Source organism: Hoplias malabaricus, chromosome 3, assembly GCF_029633855.1.
Source record: "Hoplias malabaricus isolate fHopMal1 chromosome 3, fHopMal1.hap1, whole genome shotgun sequence".
Taxonomy (NCBI): Eukaryota; Metazoa; Chordata; class Actinopteri; order Characiformes; family Erythrinidae; genus Hoplias; species Hoplias malabaricus.
In genome coordinates, this window is record NC_089802.1 from 22,020,005 (window position 1) to 22,043,830 (window position 23,826).

General features: G+C 36.7%; 1 protein-coding gene across 4 annotated transcripts in view; it reads left to right on the forward strand.

The window, feature by feature from the left end:
- The window catches only part of grid2ipb (glutamate receptor, ionotropic, delta 2 (Grid2) interacting protein, b), a 49,591-nt gene that overhangs the window by 10,824 nt on the left and 14,941 nt on the right, over nt 1-23,826 (forward strand). For 2 of the 4 annotated variants that reach the window (XR_010801961.1, XM_066666189.1), the window contains exons 5-12: nt 2,895-3,158; nt 7,494-7,579; nt 10,152-10,221; nt 15,702-15,995; nt 18,561-18,712; nt 20,503-20,628; nt 21,405-21,535; nt 21,632-21,776. Coding sequence is in view for 3 of the 4 variants with exons in the window: in XM_066666189.1 (XP_066522286.1) it covers nt 2,895-3,158; nt 7,494-7,579; nt 10,152-10,221; nt 15,702-15,995; nt 18,561-18,712; nt 20,503-20,628; nt 21,405-21,535; nt 21,632-21,776 (1,268 nt within the window). In the remaining variant the exon portion in view is untranslated. The remainder of the gene's footprint in view (nt 1-2,894; nt 3,159-7,493; nt 7,580-10,151; nt 10,222-15,701; nt 15,996-18,560; nt 18,713-20,502; nt 20,629-21,404; nt 21,536-21,631; nt 21,777-23,826) is intronic. The other 2 variants (XM_066666190.1, XM_066666191.1) reach the window with 1 other exon arrangement.

Sequence of the window (23,826 nt, forward strand, 5' to 3'; positions counted from 1 at the left end):
AAGACATATTTAAAGTCTTTATTTGTGTGTAAAAGAGACATACCACCTTGATTAACCTTTGTTATTTCTATCAAAGAAGCAATTAACCCTCGTCTCTTAGGTCATCACTCTCAGCCTCTTTCACTTAAATACGTATGCATCATTCTCTCTCTCTCTCTCTCTCTCTCTGTGTGTGTGTGTGTGTTTGTTCATGTGTGTGTGTGTGTGTGTGTAAATCTCTTGGATTTTCTCCTCATTATGCAGCTCTAAGCTTTCATAGATCACTATGGGCTAACTCTACTCTCTTGACAGTTATTGCTGATGGGTTCTGGTAATACAAGACTGTTCAATAGCTTCTTATATATGTATATTTATATTTAGAGTTGTCTTGTTTTCTTCTAATGGATTCAGAATTATTGACAGCCTAATAGAAAAAGATGAGTTGCCTGGGGTGAGTATGTTTTTTATATTCATTTTAACATTAATAACTGAATTTGAATTATTTATTATTTATTATCAAATTATTATTTGAATTAATATTGGAGTCTGCAGCTGTAATTACTGGGTAAATGCAAGTAAGCTGTGTCTGGATTGTTTTCAACACAGAGAATGGAGTTAGTTTTAGTATGAATCAACTGACATTTTTTGTTGGTTAGCAATTTTTTAGAATTAGAATTATAATCACTTTTATTGACCACTGTACTTGTACTTAAAGGAATTTGTTCTCCGCATTTAACCCAATCTGTGAAACACACATTTACACACACGTTAGTGAACACTCTAGTAGTAGTGAGCGCGCATGCCCTGAGCGGTGGGCAGCCCTAGTCACAGCACCTGGGGAGCAGTTGGGGGTTAGAGTGCCTTGTTCAAGGGCACTTCAGTCATGACCTGCCAGCTCTGGGGATTGACCCAGCAACCTTCTAGTTACCAGTCAACGACACATCTGATGGAAATTAATATTGCTGTTTGACTCATTTATTCTGCTATGAACACTAGACAGTTCAGCACTAAATGGAATTTGTGTGGTAAACTACAGTTATTTCTGTACCTGTAATTTGAAAATTTTACTTCTTATGACTGTCAGCCATGTGCTTTACTGGTTGCATCATTAGTGGTGGGAGTGCTGGAGTTGTCACTGAAGTAGTTAGATTCTTTTACAGAAAGCTATGAATTATTGACACATCATCGACTGCTGCTAACTATGCAGTCTCATTGTCAACTCTCATTTAATCAGCACTAGCTTGAGAGAACCTCTCTATGAACAAGTGTACTCAGTTTTTGCTTGAAATAAATGTGGTTATGAATGCATTCAGTTAGAATCTGTATAACCGTACACAATAATGTCAAATATAATGGATCAGGTCTATGTTTGCTGATTATGTAATATATATATATATATTTGCTTTTGATTCTAGGATATCAAAGAAAGCACCTTCTAGTAAATATATATTTTATGAACAAACCGTAATCAATGAACTCTTTGAAATGAAGCTAATAAAAATGTGCTATACTGTGATACAGCTTTTGTCAATTTTTGTTGGATGCTTTCATAGTTTTCTATAATCTGATGTTTCCTATGAAATAGGCTGATGATTGAATGACTCGCTGAGAGATTCACTGATAAAATATTGGGGATGAGTGTAGCCGACTGTTTGAGCTGTGGTTTTTAAACTCTTAATCATCACTCACTGTGCTTTATTTGAAAGCTCTTGCCATTAATGCATGAAGACCCTGGGCACCTCTCATTTAAGTCACTCCACTCAACCCTGCATATGTAATGTGCACCTGGAGGCAACTCAGGATTGTGACAGCAGCCTTCAACATATAATAGCACATTTGCTGCTTTTTTCTTGTCCAAAATCCATTGTCCTGAAAATGTTTATATTTACAAGATAAATGAATCATGTCACATCTTTATAAACACATAAAAATGTTTAAAAACACTTAAAGCAATAGCATGTTTTATTATAAAGAGTGCTGAAAGGTTGTTGAGAGCTTGTGAATAGAGACATTTGTGCATATACATTTGCCATGATAAAATGCAAGCATGACTAGCATCTACATTTCACCCTAAACTTTCCGGATGGAGCAGTGGTGCTGTGGTGGATTATATCAATCTAAACCGTATTTGCATTGGTATATAGTAGTAGATGTTCACAGAATTTTGGGCGTGTAGTATATATAGCCAGTGAATCCTGTTTTTTTTGTGGTTCTAAGATTTACACATGATTTGATTGACCTCTTTGCATGTCATCTCTGTCCAACCTAAAAGGTTTTATTTTTATGTCAATAGGTTCCTCTTGATTCTAGGTTAAATGAACAGTTTTTCAGAATGGTGAAATTTGGAGTTTTGAAGAAGCTATTGCTCCTGATATAAAGCTCACTTCCCACTGAGATATGTATAGAGGGAGAAAGAGAGAGCGTGAGGGAAAGAGAGGGGGGGGGGGAACGATACTCCCACACCTTTGCAATTGCTGTATGCTGGCATCTGTACTGGGAGCTTTTGCAGCAATAGCTTTAGAAGAAGAGAGCAGACACGGTAGCTGGTGCTTGTTGGAAATTTTCACGCTTTTCTAGTGAAATCTCTCTCCTTTTGCCTGTAACAATTGGCTCAGTAGGAAACCAGAATTAATTCAGCCTTTCCAAAGGCTCAACTATTATCTGTGATACTGAAAGGACACTCTGTACTGATTTTGAAAAGCAGTTTTCCAGCCTCTTCATCTGATCCTAGAAAGGAGTTGATGGTTCTCTGTGTGTTTCCTATTTATACCTGCAGCTTTTTATGGCAGTCAGTGGGAGCTATTTGCTAGGGAAGCACAATGTGCTGAACTGATCTTAAGGCTGAACTTCATGGCTCTTCACAGCTGATTCACACATTTGCCTCTTGGCTGCCTATCTCTTACCATGTTTGCTAGGATCTTCATCCCCAAGAAGCACCGACAGCGCTTTGACGAGTCCATCTCCCAGAGCCTCATCAACCGCATGTGCCGGAGCAGGAGTCTTAATGAGCCAGGCCAAAACCGTCTGCGCCGGAGCCGAAGCCAAGACCACCATGAGCGAGCACAGAGCTCCAAACGGGCCAGTTCTGTTCCACGGGATGGCGGAGAGGACCAGGAGCGTGGGCAAAGGAAAAGCACCTCTGGAATTCCCAGCAACCCCCCTACTGGTCCAAACCAGAGGTATTTATAAACACACACACTTTCATTGATCATTGTCACAAACCGTATATTTTTAATCTCTACCCTGCAGATTTAAAAGCATATTATCTTTGACAAGGCTGGACAGTGCTTGTGAGAAACTTTCAAGAAATCAAAGCTATGTAGCAATAATATGTAAAATATCAGGATAATTATGAGAGGCTATAATCCCAAACAGACATCCACATTTGCACTCATTCACATTCACCCTGCATTAATGTGATTTTAATGTTCAGTTAAAGCAAGTCCTGTGTTTACACACTCAGAATAAATGCAAGTTATAAATACGTATTTAAGTTCTTAAGAAAAATGCAACTGATAACGGTTAATTGAACATTAAATATGTGATTAATCATTGACTAAATGATTTATTCAACATCCCTACCAGACACTTGCATACCTGCATGTACGAATATGTATCTACCAGGTACTTGAGAAAACTGATGAGAGCATGGTGCTGAAAATAGTACATTATGAATTAGACTGTGTATGCTGGTGTTTTATTTCACACTGCCTTGAAAAGCACATGTGGATTTTTCTCTTTGCTGTTTGATGCTAGTGTGGCTCTTATTGATTAGATGCAATTTATAAAGGCAGATGGGGTTGAAAAGACTGCATTATACATTGACACTACCTTTCTGAAAATTAATGAACAGCACTGCATAAGTATGGTTGTGTAACAGTGTTTGCAGCATGTGGCTAAAATCTGCTTTTTATCTGTTTTTTATTTATTTATTTATTTTTCTTTTTTATGAAAATTACTTTGTTGTTGTATACAGCATGTAATACATTAGACATGCGTCATGCGTAGGACTGTGTGTGTGTGTGTGTGTGTGTGTGTGTGTGTGTGTGTGTGTGTGTGTGTGTGTGTGTGGGAGGGTGGGTGGGTGGTTGGGAAAAGCATTGTGGACATATGTCTGTTTCAGTACTTCATACTACCTAGGTAGAATGAAGCACATAGCACTGTATTATAATTGTTCAAAATTGGTGGGACAGTTTACACAAACACACACACACACACTTGTGCATAAAAAAGACCCACATTATGTTATTTCAATTGGAGTTCACCTCTGTTGCACCATCCCACTAAGCGTATTACAATACAACATATATAATCACCTTAGAGCTTCATAAAATAGCAAGTGACAGCTCACAGATTTAAAGCAGAGATTACAGATTACCCCTGCACTCTATAGAGCATGAATCTGCTTAATGATGCCTCAGTGGGAGCCAGAGCACCACAAATTCTCATATACTACAGCATGTAAGAGATGTAAATAACATGTGGTCACATAATGCAAATAATGTATATAACTGATCACCAACATTAAGGATTTATTTAGTTTTATGTAATTCAGCACTCTTACAATCCACTATTTGTAATTAATTTGTCATATTTTCATCCACCAATTTCAGTGTATATACATGCAAATACAAATACTGTTACATAAATACGATAAATAAATACAATACTGAGATAGAATGTTGTTTGTGATGTGAGGCAATCATTCAACAGCATCACCCAACCTCACTAATGCACTGGGAGTCAAATGCAGTCAAATCCATACAAATATGTTCAAACATGCAATCTAGAGCTTACATGGAAGTATAGAGGCTATTACTGCAAGAAAAAAGGGGCTGTACTACCTATTTATTAATACATTTGATTTCAGAAGACTATATTTAATAATCAGAACAAACTTAAGGCTGTATAGTGTAGATACAACTAGCATGTGTGCAAAATGAGATCGATTTTTTCCAAAGTCAGTCAGAGCACGCAAAAACGATGGTCTCGGTGGAGCTTTACAGGTTTATGGCGCTGTATTTGAAAATCTCCACCCAAAGAGTTTTAACCAATCGCATTCATCCCGCCATTTTGGCTGGTATCTAATTACTGCCTTCAGAACCATCTTGAGCAGTGATTTTTGCACACGTGTTTATGACTATTGCTACATTTTTATGAAAAATAAAATCTGATTTTTCTCCAATTATAATGGGTCATCTTACTCATCTTACTGGATATTTCTGTGTGCGCCCTGTTGCAGCATTTATTCTTTTCTTTCCTTGGTACTTACATAACTTCTATACTGGCATCTCCTGTATAAGTCACACACAATTTATTGCATTCCAGCCTCTGTTCTAATCCATAAATCTACATTTGTCTGGAGTAGCCCTCCTTATATAAACGGAATAGAGCTACTCGGCAAACGTGCTGCTTTTCCCATCGCTGTTTACTCAACGTCTTCTGTGTCTTCTCGAGGAGTTGCCACAGCAACTGAGCAGCATGTTCTTTGATGTTGAAATGTCAAATGTTCTCAGTGAAAAGCAGACAAGTCATCTGTTCTTAAATACCACTCACTGTTTTTGCTAGTGCTTTGCCTTCTATTTTCTGTTCCTTTTTGCTTTGACTGATATGTAAACAGAAACATAAATAGAAATCTAGCAGAACAGTGACCGTTAGCTGTCTGCTCAAATTATTCTGGAGATTTGAATTAACATATCAGCATGTGGAAACCTGTTAGCTTTATAATAAGTGACCTTTTCTAGTAATTTTTTGTGCACAAGGTTTTATTTACATATAGCTCTAGAGTTCTACTTTGGTTTAGAGAATGACATTCATGATGTAGATATGTATCTGATTGTTCCCTTAATGTTTGAGGAAGATGAACATTTCAGTTTTGGTGTAGGCAATTTTAATATACTTCATCAATCAGTAACTTCATCAAATGATCACAACCTTCTAACTTGTTTAAATGTACAAAAATATAGAAGATTAATCTTATTATGCAGTTCTGTTCAAATGTTAGAAACCACTATTTAAGTTTCAAACTGGCATTAGGTACATTTTATTCATTTGTCAGTGTCAGAATACAAGATGGAAATATATATTAACAGAAATACACAGATCTTATTAGATCTTATTATCAGTAGTCTCAGGAAAACTGTCACTGTGGTGGTACCCTCAAGGGTACATATTCTGTACCGTTAATTAGAGAATATAATAGTAACATATTCTATATTAATTGTAGGTTTAAAAGTAGTGATGATTTCATACACTCCATTTCATCTCCAGGACTTATATTATTTTATTTTACACATTTCTGTAACAAAAGCTTACAAATATTCTCCTCTCCATCTGGAGAAGAGAATGTCATTTAGGAAACCAAACTCAACTGTACAACTGCTAGTGTTCCCTTAAAGATAAATTTACACTGATCAGTGTTAGGAGTTGGTTACATTGTCTGCTACCTATCCAAAGGTGTTTCCAGTCTAAATTTTATTTGTTATTTTTCTTACCAGATTCTTGACTGAAACACATTTACACTGTGGTATATTCTCAAAGTGGAATAATGGATATACAACAAGAGTAGCATTTTTTTCCCCCTATTTTTCAAAAACAATTAAATAAGGATTTTTAAACTGCTTCCCATTTTTCTGTAATTTTATATCTAATCCCCTCAGATATATCTGTTGGAAAAGGGATACGTTTAGTTTATAATGATTATGAAAATGAGAATTAGATGTATGACTGGGAGGCATGGTGGTGCTACTGGTAGTCACTGTCACGCAGATCCATGTACTGGGTTCTATATCCACCTCGTGCCACTGTCTGTGAGGAGTTTGATGCTTCCGTGGGTCTCATCTGAGTGCTTTTGTTTCCTCCCACAGTCGAAAAACACATGCTGGTAGGTGGATTGGTTATTCAAAATGCCCATAGGTCTGAGTGTTCCTGACTTGTGCCCAACTCTGGGAAACCTCCAAACCCTCTGCTACTCTGAACAGGATTAAGTGGTCAATGCTGGAGAATTAATTAAACATTGTTTTTAAATATTAAAGGCTGAAATCATTGTCATTTGGTTTTTACCCATCATTATATTAATTAAATGTATTTATTTGTTTAATTTCCAGCACAGACTGTTCATTGTCATTTGAGCCATATTAACTCAAAACAGCTTTTCTTCCATGAAAAAGAACCGTGAAACAGTAAAACACAAATAAACTACACAACAAATAGCATCATTTTTGCACTTGGAACTGTCACAGCATGTGTTATTGCACAGCATGATTACTTCAGCATATTAACAAAAATAAATAAGCACAATATTTCTACAAGCCACCATACATTCAGGTGTGGTTTCACAGGCAATGTTTAAGGCTAGTCCTAGATTATGTTCTCCTTTTAATAGAAAATCACAATTCAAAATGCTGTGTAGTCTAGAACTAGGCTTAATCTCTGTCTGGGAAACCACTCAAAAATGTATATGTTCAAATCTTCATAAGATTTTACCAGTTATATATATGTTTTCTTTCTATTAGGGTCATCCGTGTGTACAGAGGAAAAAAGAGCTTTGGGTTCACTCTCAGAGGCCATGCCCCTGTGTGGATCGATTCGGTTATTCCAGGTAAGTACTGTTTCATTTTGTCTGTTGATCTACAATTATGCTGTTACAGTTCTAAAGTAAACATTATAAAGCTTAAGAGGAATACAAGCAGATAGTGGTACAAAGGCATTTTTTCTCTGCCAATGTGACTGGTATTTATTTTTAGTTTATCCAATCTGTGTAACAAATGTATGATATAAATAATGTGAGGCAGCGAAGTGAACATGCTACATGAGAATGTTGGTGCTGTACCTTGCCAAAAATATTTGTTTTTAGAAAGTAATTTTTACTCTATTGCCTGTTGCTTTCAAAAAGCCTTTAGCATATAAAAATCATTCCAAAAATAAGCCTCAAGAAATTTTACATCATGACGATCGGTTGTCAGCATCATGACCTTACAGAGACGTTGTCCATTCTCTAAAGAGTGCCATCATAAATAAAGCCTAAAGGATATGCAACAATAGGGAAAGTGGGTGAAGTGGGTTGTGGTGTTCCTAAAGCCAGTGTTGGGTACGTTGTGTGTTGAAGTGTGGATGATTGTGTGTGCAGGGCTATAGTGGGGGAGGTGAGTGTGTGTGTGTATGACGATATTCGCCCACTTCAGGCCTGGGCAGAGACTAGTTAGCACTGACTCAGTTGGGCCATGTGGAGCTGCTATTTGGAAATATGGTAGGCGTCCAATATCGTGATAAAAAATATATCACAAGCCCACTTAGGCACAAATCTTAGAGTCCCCATTTGGCATTTGTGTATTAATGTATGTAAACAAGAAAGTACCAAATGTGTAAAGTGTGTCATGTTTCTTTCTTGGATGAGCTAGCAGGGCTGGACACTATTATATTTTAATATTATCATGAAAACATGCACAAATCAACTATAACTTCATGGCCACCTTGTTCTACACTTTCTCTCTCATTCCCTCGCCCATTCTCTCAGCTCCATTGACACTACAGGAGGACTTTGTTGTTCTGCAATTACAAACTGAAATCCATCTGTTGCTCTGCATATTTTGTTTGCTCCCTTTCACCCTGTTCTTCAATGGTCAGGACCACCACATAGCAGGTGTGATTTAGATCCGTGTGGATCAGTGGATCAGACACAGCAGTTCTGCTGGAGTTTTTAAACACTGTGTCCACTTACTGTCCACTGTGTTAAAACAGTTCATTGTTCCACCTTGTAGATGTAAAGTCAGAGACAGTAGCTCATCTGTTGCAGCACAAATTTTGTTGGTCATCCTCTAGTCCTTCATCAGGGAACACAAGATGCTGCCCAAAGCACGGTGTTGGCTCTATATTTTTTGACTATTCTCAGTCCAACCATGACACTAAGGGTTTAAAAAGTTGAGCAGCACTGCTGTATCTGATCCGCAACGCAGAGAATTATCCACCACTCAAATCATACCTGATTTGCTGCTTGTAAATTCTCCAAGCTACAGCAGTGCTCACTTTTGTTTTTAATCTAACTCACAACAGCAGCTTGTAAAATTACACCCTCTTGTTTTAAAGATGTTGAAACACTCCTTTAGTGTTGGCCAATGAAAAACCACAGTGAGCTATGCTATGCTGATCTGTGAGAACTGTGGCACAAAACAACACGAAACAACATTTCAATATTCACAACGAGTAAACAGCAGCTAACGTTATCACCACCATTGTTGCGGTTTTCAAAGCCAGCTGTTCTCATTAGAGCCAGAGTTTTGCAATGTCACTGTCTACATTTAGCTGGGGAGCTGTACTAGTAGGAAAGAGACCAGGAAAAAGCGTGTCGAGATTTGCTGTCTTTTGTTCTCAGTAGATTAACATTAATCAGATTTTCTTGTACTTTCTGTGTTAATAAAATACCTCAGCATTTACCTCCGCTTCCTTATTCCTTGAACCCTGCATAACAGGAATATTTTCAGCAGGGTTCAGTAATTTTGGTTTATTTCAACTTACATATAATGCTCAGAAAAAGTTTTTGATATAAATATTGATACAATTCATGGATTATTGCAATGGTATTTGATTTATATTTGAATTATATATTTGCCTTACAGGACTGTTTAATGTGGGTGTGTCAGATCTAAATTGCAAATTGCTGGTTTGGCTGTAGAGAGTAATTTCAAACAAGCAACAGCGGACAAGATTAATTTGCTTGATCATTTGCTTTCAGTCTTCAACCATTTGATCATGTGTGCTCCTGCTTATTTGGGCTGTGAGCGTTTGGAAACGCAGTAGCCACCCTTGCTTTAATTGGGGGTTCTACTTATAAATAAGGCTTTGATAATTAACAGGTTAGTTGAATCAATCCTGTCAAGGCAATCGTAATACCACACTGTCTGCAGTACCAGAGACAGAGCTCCAGGAATTAAGCCAAGTCTATAAGTCTGTTTGAAACTATACAGGGCTCTTATAATTAGTTATAATTAGTTATAATTATAATTGTGCAATGAATCAGGCATATTAAAGCAGTGATAATACCACTGTTAAAAATGACAGGACCATGAGCTGAACTTCTAAAAGATACAGATACAGATACAGATGGTTAAGTGTGCATATATATATATATATATATAAAACAGATGCTTAAGTTATTATATATTATTCCACCCTAGATAGCCCTGCGGAGGAGTGTGGTCTTAAACCAGGAGATCGCATTCTGTTTCTCAATGGCCTGGATATGAGGTGAGTACTTCAGTCCGTAGTGTTCCATCTACGCTCTTTTGTTTTAAGGTGATGATGTAGTGGAGTACATGTACTGCAGAGCTACTTTGACAACAGAACAATGAATGTTGTGTGTTATCATAAATATGATTGATTTATTTGCAACTATACATTTGTTGTTTGTTTGTTTTTTACATAATTTAGTAAAGTAAAAAAAATAAAGCAAAGAAGTCATTGTCATTATTTTAATCATGAAAGAAAAATTGCTTTTAATTAAACGTTTTTTAATTAAGCAGTGGATGTTTCCTTACACATTGCTAGCTCTCCAGTCTTAGAGTGGACTTAGGCTTAAAAAGCATGAACTGAGATGAGGATGTCGCTCTAGTCCTGCTCCATATGTGGGTAATATTTACTTATTTTTGTGTTTCGGCTCACTTAAGTTGGAAATGTACCTAAATTTGGGAGACAGCTAACTGCATCAAAGAAAACATGAAAAAGTGTAAAAAAAAAAAAAAAAAAGTACTGACAAATTATACTTCAGCCACAAACAAACACTGTTTTTCCCTCAAACATAATGTTACACTTTAAAAGACGTGGAGCTTCTCAGCATAAAAAACCAGAGAGAACAGATTTTCCCCACAATAGAAGACGTTCCCTTTAAGATTCTTCTCATTTAAAGCACTAATAAACATTAAGCTGAAGTTAATTTCCAGTGTTCTTGCTTTGATTTAATGGGAAAAAAAATTAATTGAATATATAATGTTTCATATCTGCCATCAAAATAGATCAGTCCAGTAATCTGATTGTGGTTTAAAAAAAAGTGTTTTTCTGTAAGAGTCTAAAAAAACACTATCACCACACACACACACATATGAAAACTTTTGATTAGCAAATCCACCTATGAGCATATGTTTTGGGACTGTGGGGGGAAACCAGAGCACACAGAGGACACCCACGCAGAAAAACTCAAACTACCAACCTCAGCACCCTGGAGTTCAATATGCATCCCCAACGTTAATTCAGATTATATAGCCTTTTTGCAAAACACCAAACAGTGATCAAACGAGTGATATCTTTCTCTCTCTTTTCCAATTTATTTTGGATGATTTTATATGTATCAGTATGTTTTGGCTGGGTGTTTCTCACTGGGAGTGCACAGGCACCAAATCAAGTAAGTAGAAATGTCTCCCTAATTAAATATTCCCTGTATTATTCACTATATAGTCCACTATTATAGGGAACTGAATTCAGGAGGGTAGAGATTAGGACATTATCTAATGCGAGTTTATACCAATCAACGCAGTGGATAATGGGTAATCTACATTCTGCTCGTGTACTTGGGTTGTGCACTCATTTGAGTGCACTGAAATTTGTCTACTGTGTTTTCGGACACTACTACAAAATGGCAGAACCTCAAAATAGTGCTCTATATAGTGAATAGGGAATTGTTTCCGACACAGTGTGTGTCTATGCTGAGCCCTGCCTCCAGGGTTGAAGTACCAACCTTCTACTTAGCTCATTGCCATGGATTTGGGACACTTATAGTAGCTCATGACACAGACAATACCATCAATATCAATGGTCTGGTTCTGAGTTTACTTCACTCTGTTAAAATGCAGAATGCTATGTCATAGCATGTTGTGGCTCTCATAAAATTGAGCAGTGCTGGAAGTCGATGAGAGCTGGCAAATCTTCAGCATCCTTGAAATGACTGGACACAGTGTCTCCAGTGTATAGTGGCCTTAAGCGACCAGTACTGTTACTTAGCAACAAGTAGTCAGTGAATTCATTCATGTATGGAGAAAAGCATGCTTTTATCACTTAGAATAACATAGGTACAATTATGTACATTCTGATTGCGTGGCTGTAAATAAAGGTCTCTTTATACCTGGTATTACAATCCATCTTTACGTTTGACATTTTGAAGGTGTCACAGTATCATCTTATGGTTGGATTTTATGACTATAGGAGACACATTGACCATGCCGGTGTCTCGTTGCTTGTTTTGTCAGACAAAATAAAAAAAACATAAGTTGTTGTTTGTGGTTATTTAAAATATGTTACAAATATTTATATCTTCGACAAAATCATTTTAATGCATTTTGTGTCCCAGTTGAAAAATTTATGCAGTTGCATTCTCATACTCTGAGTGAACTGGTGACTAAGTCTGATAACAAGCTACTGTCAGTGCAGGGGTGATATTTCTGTGTGTATATTATAAATATTTCATTATGATGGAGTATAAATTTCATGAGAAATCGATGCAATCCGCCGCTGTCCTTGGAAACTGCAAAAATGTCCCTTGTTCAGGTATTTTACTGTGCAATATAATCTAATTGTATAATATTAGCAGCAATTTGCCAGTGTATTCAAGACTAATGTGAAAAGTAATGTATGTAGTTAGAGTATGTTGAGTTAATTATTTTAGCATCTGTTCTGAATTAATAAATCAGCTATCTATTTATTCACTCACCAGTTTCTTATTTCTCTTAGTGCAGATTGCTAAAGGTTGTTACATAGTCTCCATAACAATGGCTATCAGATGAAAATTAGGTTACATGCTGTGCACTTGGAGACTGTTGTTTGTATAAGTAATAGAGAATAATTACTTAGAGCCTTAGAGAATAAATACTGAGAAATTCAAAATGAGTACTTCGTTGTTACACTTCCGGAAAGGTGATTGCAAGTTTGTTGTGCAGAAGATTAAACTGATAACCCATTGTTATAATAATAATCTTATTCAAAATGAAATCTTTAGGTATTAAAAATAGTAATATATTTAAATGTACTAGAACACTGAGCAAACAGTTCTGATGGCTTTTAAAGTCACATTCCAGCATTTTTCAATCTATTCTTCAGTTATTTGCAGAAACATGTGTGCACACTTTATCTTCCAACTTTTCTTCTAAAATTCAGTGTAAATTCAATAATTAGATGTTCCTTCTTCAGGAATGGCTTTGGAACCTCTCTATTTTTTATTGCAATGAGTGTTAATAAGATTTGGTTGTTGGGTGAATTAATTCCAGATAACAACAAAACACCCCGGTTAATCATAAAAGTATAGATTCGAGTGCTGTCACTCCGGGATACAAATTCATTGCTTCATAATCCAGTGCTGGGGAGCTTTAAACTCCTCAATGTCTGAGTGTGGGTGAGATGAACGTAGGCTCATATGCATTGCTACAAGGTGTCCTATTCCTTTTGCATAGCCTTTCAGTGGAGATCTGGTCATGCTCTATTGAAATCTATTCTTCCACAAGCAGTAGTACTTTCAATATTGATACTGAATTTTTTTATTCATTTGACGTGCAGTGTATGTAGCTCATCTGTATCATAAAGTTGACAGTTATTTAGATGTTTCCCGGGACTTTGAATTGAAAACCTGAAAGAAAAAAAAACTATATTTATACAAACCGGATTCCAAAAAAGTTGGGACACTAAACAAATTGTGAATAAAAACTGAATGCAATGATGCAATGATATGGAGATGGCAAATGTCAATATTTTATTCGTAATAGAACATAGATGACAGATCAAAAGTTTAATCTGAGTAAATGTAACATTTTAAAGGAAAAATATGTTGATTCAAAATTTCACAGTGTCAACAAATCCCAAAAAAGTTGGGACAAGTAGCAATAAGTGGCTGGAAAAAGGAAATTGAGCATATAACGAACAGCTGGAATACCAATTAACACTAATTAGGTCAATTGACCACTTGATTGGGTATAAAAAGAGCTTCTCAGAGTGTCAGTGTCTCTCTGAAGCTAAGATGGTAAGAAGATCACTAATTCCACTATTGTTGTGCAGAAATATAGTGCAGCAATACCAGAATGGTGTTACCCAGCGTAAAATAGCAAAGACTTTTAAGTTATCATCATCAACTGTGCATAGCATTATCAAAAGATTCAAAGAATCTGGAACAATTGCTCTGCGTAAGGGTCAAGGCCATAAAACTCTACTGGATGGTCGTGATCTCCGGGCCCTTAAACATCTCTGCACCTCAAACAGGAATGCCACTGTCAAAGAAATAACAGAATGGGCTCAGGAATACTTCCAGAAAGCATTGTCAGTGAACACAATCCACTGTGCCATCCGCCGTTGCCAGCTGAAACTCTACAGTGCAAAGAGGAAGCCATTTCTAAGCAAGCTCCACAAGCTCAGACGTTTGCACTGGGCCAGGGGTCTTTTAAAATGGAGTGTGGCAAAATGGAAGACTGTTCTGTGGTCAGATGAGTCACGATTTGAAGTTCTTTATGGAACACTGGGACGCTATGTCATCCGGACCAGAGAGGACAAGGATAACCCAAGTTGTTATCGACGCTCCGTTCAGAAGCCTGCATCACTGATGGTATGGGGTTGCATGAGTGCTTGTGGCATGGGCAGCTTTCGTGTCTGGAAAGGCACCATTAATGCAGAGAACTATGTTCAGGTTCTAGAACAACATATGCTCCCATCTAGACGTCATCTCTTTCAGGGAAGACCCTGCATTTTTCAACAAGATAATGCCAGACCACATTCTGCAGCAATCACAACATCATGGCTACATAGGAGAAGGATCCAGGTACTGAAATGGCCAGCCTGCAGTCCAGATCTTTCACCTATAGAGAACATTTGGCGCATCATAAAGAGGAAGGTGCGACAAAGAAGGCCCAAGACGATTGAACAGTTAGAGGCATGTATTAGACATGAATGGGAGAGCATTCCTATTTCTAAACTTGAGAAACTGGTCTCCTCTGTCCCCAGACGTCTGTTGAGTGTTGTAAGAAGAAGGGGGGATGCCACACAGTGGTAAATGGCCTTGTCCCAACTTTTTTGGGATTTGTTGACGCGATGAAATTTTGAAACAACATATTTTTCCATTAAAATGATACATTCTCTCAGTTTAAACTTTTGATCTGTGATTTGTGTTCTATTCTGAATATAATATTAGATGTTGGCACCTCCTCATCATTGCATTCAGTTTTTATTCACAATTTGTTTAGTGTCCCAACTTTTTTGGAATCCGGTTTGTAGACATTTATGCTATAAAGGAATGGGAAATTGCTGAATTTTGTAAAAATCCAATTGCAACCACTTTAGAATCTAGCTGAAACACAATATAATAATTCAGATGAGACAGATGTGAGACAATGCCTTATGATAGTTCTTATTAGGGAGATTTATACATCTTTTCTACACAAAGCATCACAGTAAAAAATGGATCCACTAACTTTTTTCTTTGTTTTGTGGTATCCTTGGTGATCAGGTAGCAGCCTTTGAAAACTCTGCACACACTGTTATACTTTTACTTACTTCACACATCACACAAAAATTCATCCCTATGGAAAACTATCATGCCTCTATCTCATTATACAGATTCACTAGTTATATTACTAATTATTTATTGTTTGCTACAGGTGCACCAGGTAGATTTAACTTTGAAAAAAAAATATGTTTTCATTTAGAAACCAAAAAACTACTAATAAAATTCCACAGGTAATTGCATGCTCATATATTTTTAGGAACTGCTCCCATGAGAAAGTTGTGTCCATGCTGCAAGGCAGTGGTGCTAATCCCACTCTTGTGGTAGAGGAGGGCCCAGCTGTGTATGCTTCTTCAGATTCTGAGCCAGAGGAAACCCCTCCAATGCGCCGCTCCTGTTCCCCTGCCCTCAGCTCCTTGCAGTGGGTGGCAGAGATCCTGCCCCCCAGCATTCGTGTGCATGGGCGCACCTTCAGCCAGCAGCTGGAGCACCTCCTCACCCTGCAGGAGAGATACACCATCTGCAAAGCTCTGGAGACCTTCTTCCAGCACAGGTTACATCAATTATTCTCTCAGTTCCTACACATCACCCAATGCAATTCAGAAGCTCTACTCCTACTCAGATATTTTAAGAATATGGCCACAGGGGACATTCCTATGTAGAGACTTTTGTAATATTGTTTAGATATTAATAAATATAGGTTTTTTGTAGCAGCGGTAATGCCACCTCAGGGAGAAAGATGCTGGAGAAAAGAGCAGATTAGTTCTGAGGTAATTTACCTATAGTCACAAACATGAGACACAAAACTGAAACCAGACAGCCTTTTTTCTCTTTCAAACCCAGAGTCTCTTTCAGCCCAAACTCTGTCTGTGTGGCTCAGGGCTTGACCATTGGCTCCACCTCCTGGGTCAAAGTTATTGCTTCTTCCATGACTCATTACCTTTTTAGTGAGTCTGGTTATGGCAAGGCTTAAGTAAGCCTGGCTCTATTGGCCCTCCAGGGGCTCAAGCCACACTTTTGTAGATTTTTTGTCTGACTCTAAATTATTGATAGTTGTAAGTAGCTTGTTTTATATTGACATGAACAGATTGCTCTAATGTGAGTACAGTTGATTATGTGTTTCCCAGTGTTGAGGTTCCATTGCTATGACAACAGAATTTACTGGATAGGTATTTCCCTATGCTGCAATTATTTGTGTGTTTATGCTCATGAGTTTAAGAAATGTGACAAGTGAGGATATGAACCAGTAAAGCGCTGTTTAAATAAAAGGTTTGGAGACATCAATAAATTTATATCATGAGTTTATTTTTGAGATCCTTCTTAGCAATAATGGGTGAAAGGGCAGGAATACATTTTTCTTGATAGCAAAAAACAAAAAAAAAAAAAAAAAAAAGAAAAATTGAAAGCTGACACAATACCTGTGTCAAAAGCTGAAACACTATGCAAAATATACATCAAAACAAAACAAAACACAATGATGTGCAAATAATTTAAACCCTGTATTTAATTAAAACTAGTACAAAGACAACATTTTAAATGTTGAAACTGAGAACTTTTTTTTTTTTAAATATTTGCTCATTTTGATTTTGATGCTTTTAAATAAAGCTGGGACAAGGGCAGTGTTTACCACTGTATTCAATATCTTTTCTTTTAACAACACTCCGTAAGTGATTTTGAAATGAGGAGACCATTCGCTGTAGTTTTGAACGTGAACTGTTTTCCCAATTTTGCTTGTTTCAAGATTTCAGCTGCTCAACAGCGTCTCCATTACATGTTTTTCTCTTAATAATGCATCAATTGTTTTCAGTGGGTGACAGGGCTTGACTAGTTTAGCACCCATACTCTACTGTTGTAATTCATGCTGAATGTTGATTGGCCTTACTAAAATAAGCAAGGCCTTTCCAGAGGCTCATCCAGTTGACTGGATGGCAACATGTTTCTCCAGTATTATTCAGCATTAACAGGGCCTTCTCAGATATGCAAGATACCAATACCATGTGCGCTAATGTCCCCCAACACGATCATAGATACTGGCTTTGGACTGTTCTTTTATAACAAGCCGGGTGGCCTCTCTCCATCTTTAGCCCAGAGAAGGAGGCAGTGTTTCTGGATCCTCTTTGAGTTTTAATTTGCCTTTGTGAATGCAGAGACAAACTGTGTTTACAGACAGTGGTTTTGGGAAGTACTTCTGAGCCCATACAGTGATCTCCACTAAAGAAACCAGCTTGTTTTTAATTCAGTGTCATCTGAGGGCCTTGAGGGCAAAATATTTTTCAGAAAAACAGTTTCCCTGTTTCTAAATTTATTCTATTCTACTGTGTTTGTTCAATTTCCAGTTCAATATAATATTTAAATGATTTGCACATCATTGCATTGTTTGTTTAATTTTTGAACATTTTGCACAGTGCCCCAACTAATGAAAATGGGGTTGTAATATTTATTTCCATCATACAAATATATTTCATCTACATTATTGAAAGAAAATAATTTGTGTATTTCAAGTGAGGGACCTCCAAAGAGACAGAAATTGTATTTTATGACTACTTTGAAAAGGGGGCTGCAGAGTTATTTATTTGTGTTGGATCCTAATTGTAGATACTGAGCATTCTATAGCATTAATTTAAGAACGTCATTGTAATTGCTTTCTGGAGAATGTTTATAAACCAACCCTTAGTGGTTCTCTTGATTCTAATATGACAAAAAGCATTCTTTTTTTCTAATATTGGCATCTAACAACTCTATCGTATTAATATAGCTATTTGTAAAATCCTACATAATGATTTTCTATGCAGCTGAAGGGAAGCAGATATAGACATCACTTATGAAATCCTGAAGGCAGTGCTAATTAACACTCCCTGAGACTAACCATGCTTTCAGCACCCGTGTCAAAGCATTCTTTCAGTCTCAAATGCATCTTTAGCTTCATGGCTGTGAAGCCAATGTGCGGAACATTTAAAAATAGCTTCAGCTTCAGGCATAAATAGATGCACATAACAATATGGATAATTTTATATGGGTTCTTTTGGATTTCTTAAATAACCCAGCTGCAGTGTAAATGTGTACATAGGGTGCTTTCAGATTTTCGCTAAAATGCTTTCCTCACTTGGCCGGCCTGTAGGAATGTGGACACACTCATTGTAGATGTGTTTCCTGTGTTGGACACCCCTGCCAAACAGCTGATCTGGGAGTTCATCTACCAGCTTCTGACGTATGAAGAACAGGAGCGCTGCAAATGCAAGCTCTCCCGCTTCTTAGGCTTCAAGGGAGCAGGTGTGTACATTTTTCCATGATTTCTGGTCAAGCATGAAAACTTAAGCAGCACTGCTGTGTCTAATCCACTTGTACGACCCAAATTCCAATGAAGTTGGAACGTTGTGTAAAACATTAATAAAAACAGAATACTATGATTTGCAAATACTTTTCTACCTATATTCAATTGAATACACTACAAAGACAAGATATTTAATGTTCAAATGGATAAATTATATTGTTTTTTTTTTTTTGTTTGTTTTTTTTTTTTTTTTTGCAAATATTCACTCATTTTAAATATGAGGCCTGGAACAAGTTCCAAAAGTGTTGGGACAAGGGCATCAAAAGACTGGGAAAGCTGAGAAATGCTCAACAGGTGAACAGGTTAAATGGAAACAGGTGAGGGTCATGATTGGGTATAAAGGGAGCATCCCCGAAGGGTTCAGTCATTCACAAGCAAGGATGGGGCGAGGTTCACCACTTTGTGATAGTGATAAACTGCGTTAGCAAATCGTCCAACAGTTTAAGAACAATGTTTCTCAACATACAATTGCAAGGAATTTAGGGATTTCATCATCTACAGTCCATAATATCATCAAAAGATTTAGAGAATCTGGAGAAATCTCTGCAAGAAAGCAGCAAGGCCGAAAACCAACAAATGGTTTTGGAGCAACATATGCTGCCATCCAAGCAACTTCTTTTTCAGGGACATCCCGGCTTATCTCAGCAAGACAATGCCAAGCCACATTCTGCACGTTACAACATCGTGGCTTTGTAATAAAAGAGTGCAGGTACTAGACTGGTCTGCCTGCAGTCCAGACCTGTCTCCCATTGAAAATGTGTGGCATATTATAAAGCACAAAAAACAACAACGGAGACCCTGGACTGTTGAGCAACTGATGTTGAACATCAAGAAAGAATTGGAAAGAATTCCACCTACAAAGCTTCAACAATTAGTGTCCTCAGTTCCCAAACGCTTATTGAGTGTTGTTAAAAGGAAAGGTGATGTAACACAGTGGTAAACATGCCTCTGTCCTAACTCTTGGAATGTGTTGCAGGCCTCAAATTCAAAATGAGTAAATATTTACAAAAAAAACAATATAGTTTATCCATTTGAACATTAAATATCTTGTCTTTGTAAAGTATTCGATTGAATATAGGTTGAGAAGGATTTGCAAATCATTGTATTCTGTTTTTATTTATGTTTTACACATGTCCCAACTTCATTGGAATTGGGGTTGTACCAGCACAATGCACAATAAAACCACCACCATGTCAGTGTCACTGCTGCACTGAGAATGATCCACCACCCAAATCATACCTGCTCTGTGGTGGTCCTGACCATTGATAACCATAGTGAAAGTGGGCAAACAAAGTGTGCAGAGCAACAGATGGACTACATTCTGCAATTGTGGAACAAAGTGCTCCTGTATAGTCAGTGGAGTTTCTAGAATGGACAGTGAGTGTAGAAAGAAAGATGTGGTCATATTATAAAATAATATAATTAATTAATTAGAAAATTATTAGAAAAATAGGTATTTTCATTTCAAGTAAAGAAAAATAACCATTACCATATTCCTTATATATCACTACTGCGATGTATAGATAGTATAGTTGTTATTTAAGTGTATTTGAGATTCAGTAACTTGAGATGTATTGAAGAAAATAGAAAATGCTTAAAATATAATCAAACTGCTTGTGAGGCCAGACACCTTATATTTATTACTATTCTATATTTAATCATAAATTATATTTATGATTTAATCATAAAGTATATTTAATCACTGTTTCTTTGTTTGGTTTTGTTGCAGAGCCTGAACTTGGGCCAGAAAATCACAGACGCAGCAGCTCGATGAGAGTGACTGGGACATCCCACCGTAACAGTATGAGAGAAAGGAGTTCAGATGACTGTATCATTGGCACTCATTTAGGAATGGGTAATGTCTTACATGCTACTACTGTAAAACCGATAAAAATACTAGATCCATAAAAAGTTTAATTTATTTGCCCCCATTATAACATGCATAGCTTTTCATGCTTTAGAGTCATATGTCCACTCTTAGGGAGCCGTAAAAAAAAATCAGTCATTCTAGGTCTGATATTTATGGCTCTATTACACTTCGGCTGTGACTTAATGGGGATGTCTATGATTGTGGGGAAATGCTGTTCTCTCTGGTTTGTTTATGTTCAAAAGCTTTTAAGGTGGAATGGGATTTGAGGACAAAAACAATGGTTGTACATGGCTGAAGTTTAAATTGTAAGTTTTTATTCGCTGTTTGAATTACCACAAAAAATTGTGGTGTGTGAGACACTGTTTTATATTTTACCCATTTACAGACACTGGGGTTCGTAAGCACATTACACAGGTTTCAAGCTCGCAAACAGACCAGAGAGCTAGCAAATTGTGAGGAACCTTTCTTTTATAATTAAAATCGTGAACATCGCCTTTAAGTTTACAGGCACCTTATCAGCGCACCAACCTCATTAAGAAAGTACATTTCAGTAAGCCACGGTTGGTCATGATTGTTTTGTTGCTGATGTCATCTTAAAACCTGAAAATGTTTTTTTTATGCTCTTTCAAAATGTCTGATGATTTTATACTTTATAATTTGACCAACACAAATGGTCCAAATAGACCATTTCCTTTTCAAACATTTCGGACATTCAAGGATTGAATACAACAGCAACAATTTGCTCTTTTGGCCATTGTCAGGTTGCTTTGAGGTGCTATGTGCTGGAAAGTGCTCTTTTCCTGCCTCAGGTACTTTCACTGAGCCTCCAACACCAGGAGAAAGACAGTGTGGGGATGGGACATCCTTCCCAGAGTCCCCAGATTTGAAACATGTGGGTACCATTCAGCACTTGTCTAGCACCTCTTAAACTGCCATTGCTTTTACCAAGTCATGTCATTTGTCATCTAACCACACCATAAACCTATAGATATCAGGAGTGTACACAGAGCTGGAGAGTGCATATATGGGGAAGAACAGCAAGCCACTGCAGAGTCACTCCTCATCCGGGACTGAGGGCATGGGCCTTGGCGATAGCCATGCACTCACTCGCTCCTTCTCACTCACTAACACAGGTACACTCACAATACCACCTGCTACCAAATGGATGTTATTTTTTTTTTTTTTTTTTTGATGAGGTAATGTACAACACATACATTCATAGCCATATTAAAGCTAGAGTTTACCAGATGAGGTTCTGTTAAGGAATTTGTGATTTTACTGGCACAGATAGCTATAGAGCACCATATATAAAGTTGTTATATGACAAGGTTCTGGAACAAAACCACAGCTGTGAAAAAAGCACTAAAGAGGACAACAATTTCTGTTATCACATTTTGTAATTACATTTAATGTGTGTTTGTTTAGAGCACAGCTACTATTTTCAAGGCAGATCCAGATACGGCCAATTACAGATGGTCATTGACTTGCAGATTCACTGTCAGTTAACCAGTTGTGTGGATGGTGTATTTGAAAGTTTAGCTTATTTTCCTCATGAAACAACCAGTGATACATTCTGCCTCCTGGTATCCTCTAGAAGTCTCTTAGTATGTAGCCATCCAAAAAATACTATAAATACCAGAGGGTCACAGCTGCACCACCACCATTCTTTCGGATATTTAAGACTAGGTCTAGGTCTTGCAAAACCTCCTCAGTTAAACCAATTCAGCTTGAATCTGGCTATGATAAAACATAAAACTCTAAAGAATGCAACTGGGTCATTTCACACTTGGAGGACAATTCTTGTCCGAAAGTATAGTTGTATAAATCTTGTTCCACTGTCTGGATGATCAGATTATGTGTCAACTATAATAATAAAAAATAATGCATAGTTTGATTGATATGCATATTAGTGCATAAATAATGTATAATAAAACATTAATGAATAATAAAATGTACATTAAGCTGTGTCCCACAATATGTGTGCAACACTGTTGCTATGACATATTTACAGTTAACAGAAGAGAACCAACAAAACACAAACAAAAACAAACAAAAACAAAAACAAAAATAAAAATAAAAAACAAGATGTTTTTATTTCAAGGCCAATATTTGGAATATTTTTAATAAATATTCAGCATTTATTCCATAGATGTTAAATACTCAACTGTTTTACCAAGATTATAGCTGGCCAGACATTTGTGGTGGAACCAGAAATTGCACACATTACACTGTATCTGCAGAGTAAAAAGAGAGCAAAAGAAACATGTAATTGACTGTTATTTAGAGACTGACAAACGTTGATTTATTACAACAAACTGGAATATTGACCCACTGTGTATAACAGGGATAAGACCTCCGTGCGCACATGTGGCATAATTCATCCAGATTATCTGAAATAGGTAATTTTGGAGAGAATTCAATTAATATGACATTTTAACTGATTTCTATATCTGATTTTTATTTTAATATATATTATAAATTGCTGTTCACTCCCAGTGTTTTTGATTATTTGTAGGATTCAAGCAAATTATTTTGTACATTTTCATACATCACACTAACCTTGGGTTTCCCAAACTGTATATTTATTTTTAAATCAAATATTTCAAATAAAATTTTTCTCTTGATGAATAGTTTCCATAAATTCCCAACTCTAATGATCCTGTTGTAATACAGCTGCTTCAGTTTGTGATGAACTTTGCAAGTAGAAGTTCCAATAACTTACATTCATTGCTGCACAATGTGTTACATTAGGAATAGAAAGAAAGGTACTTACTTGCAAAGTTCATCATGTTATAAAAAATGTTATTTGAAATATTTGATTTAAAAATAAATATACAGTTTGGGAAACCCAAGGTTAGTGTGATGTATGAAAATGTACAAAATAATTTGCTTGAATCCTACAAATAATCAAAAACACTGGGAGTGAACAGCAATTTATAATATATATTAAAATAAAAATCAGATATAGAAATCAGTTAAAATGTCATATTAATTGAATTCTCTCCAAAATTACCTATTTCAGATAATCTGGATGAATTATGCCACATGTGCGCACGGAGGTCTTATCCCTGTTATACACAGTGGGTCAGTATTCCAGTTTGTTGTAATAGATCAACGTTTGTCAGTCTCTAAATAACAGTCAATTACATGTTTCTTTTGCTCTCTTTTTTTTCTTTTTACTCT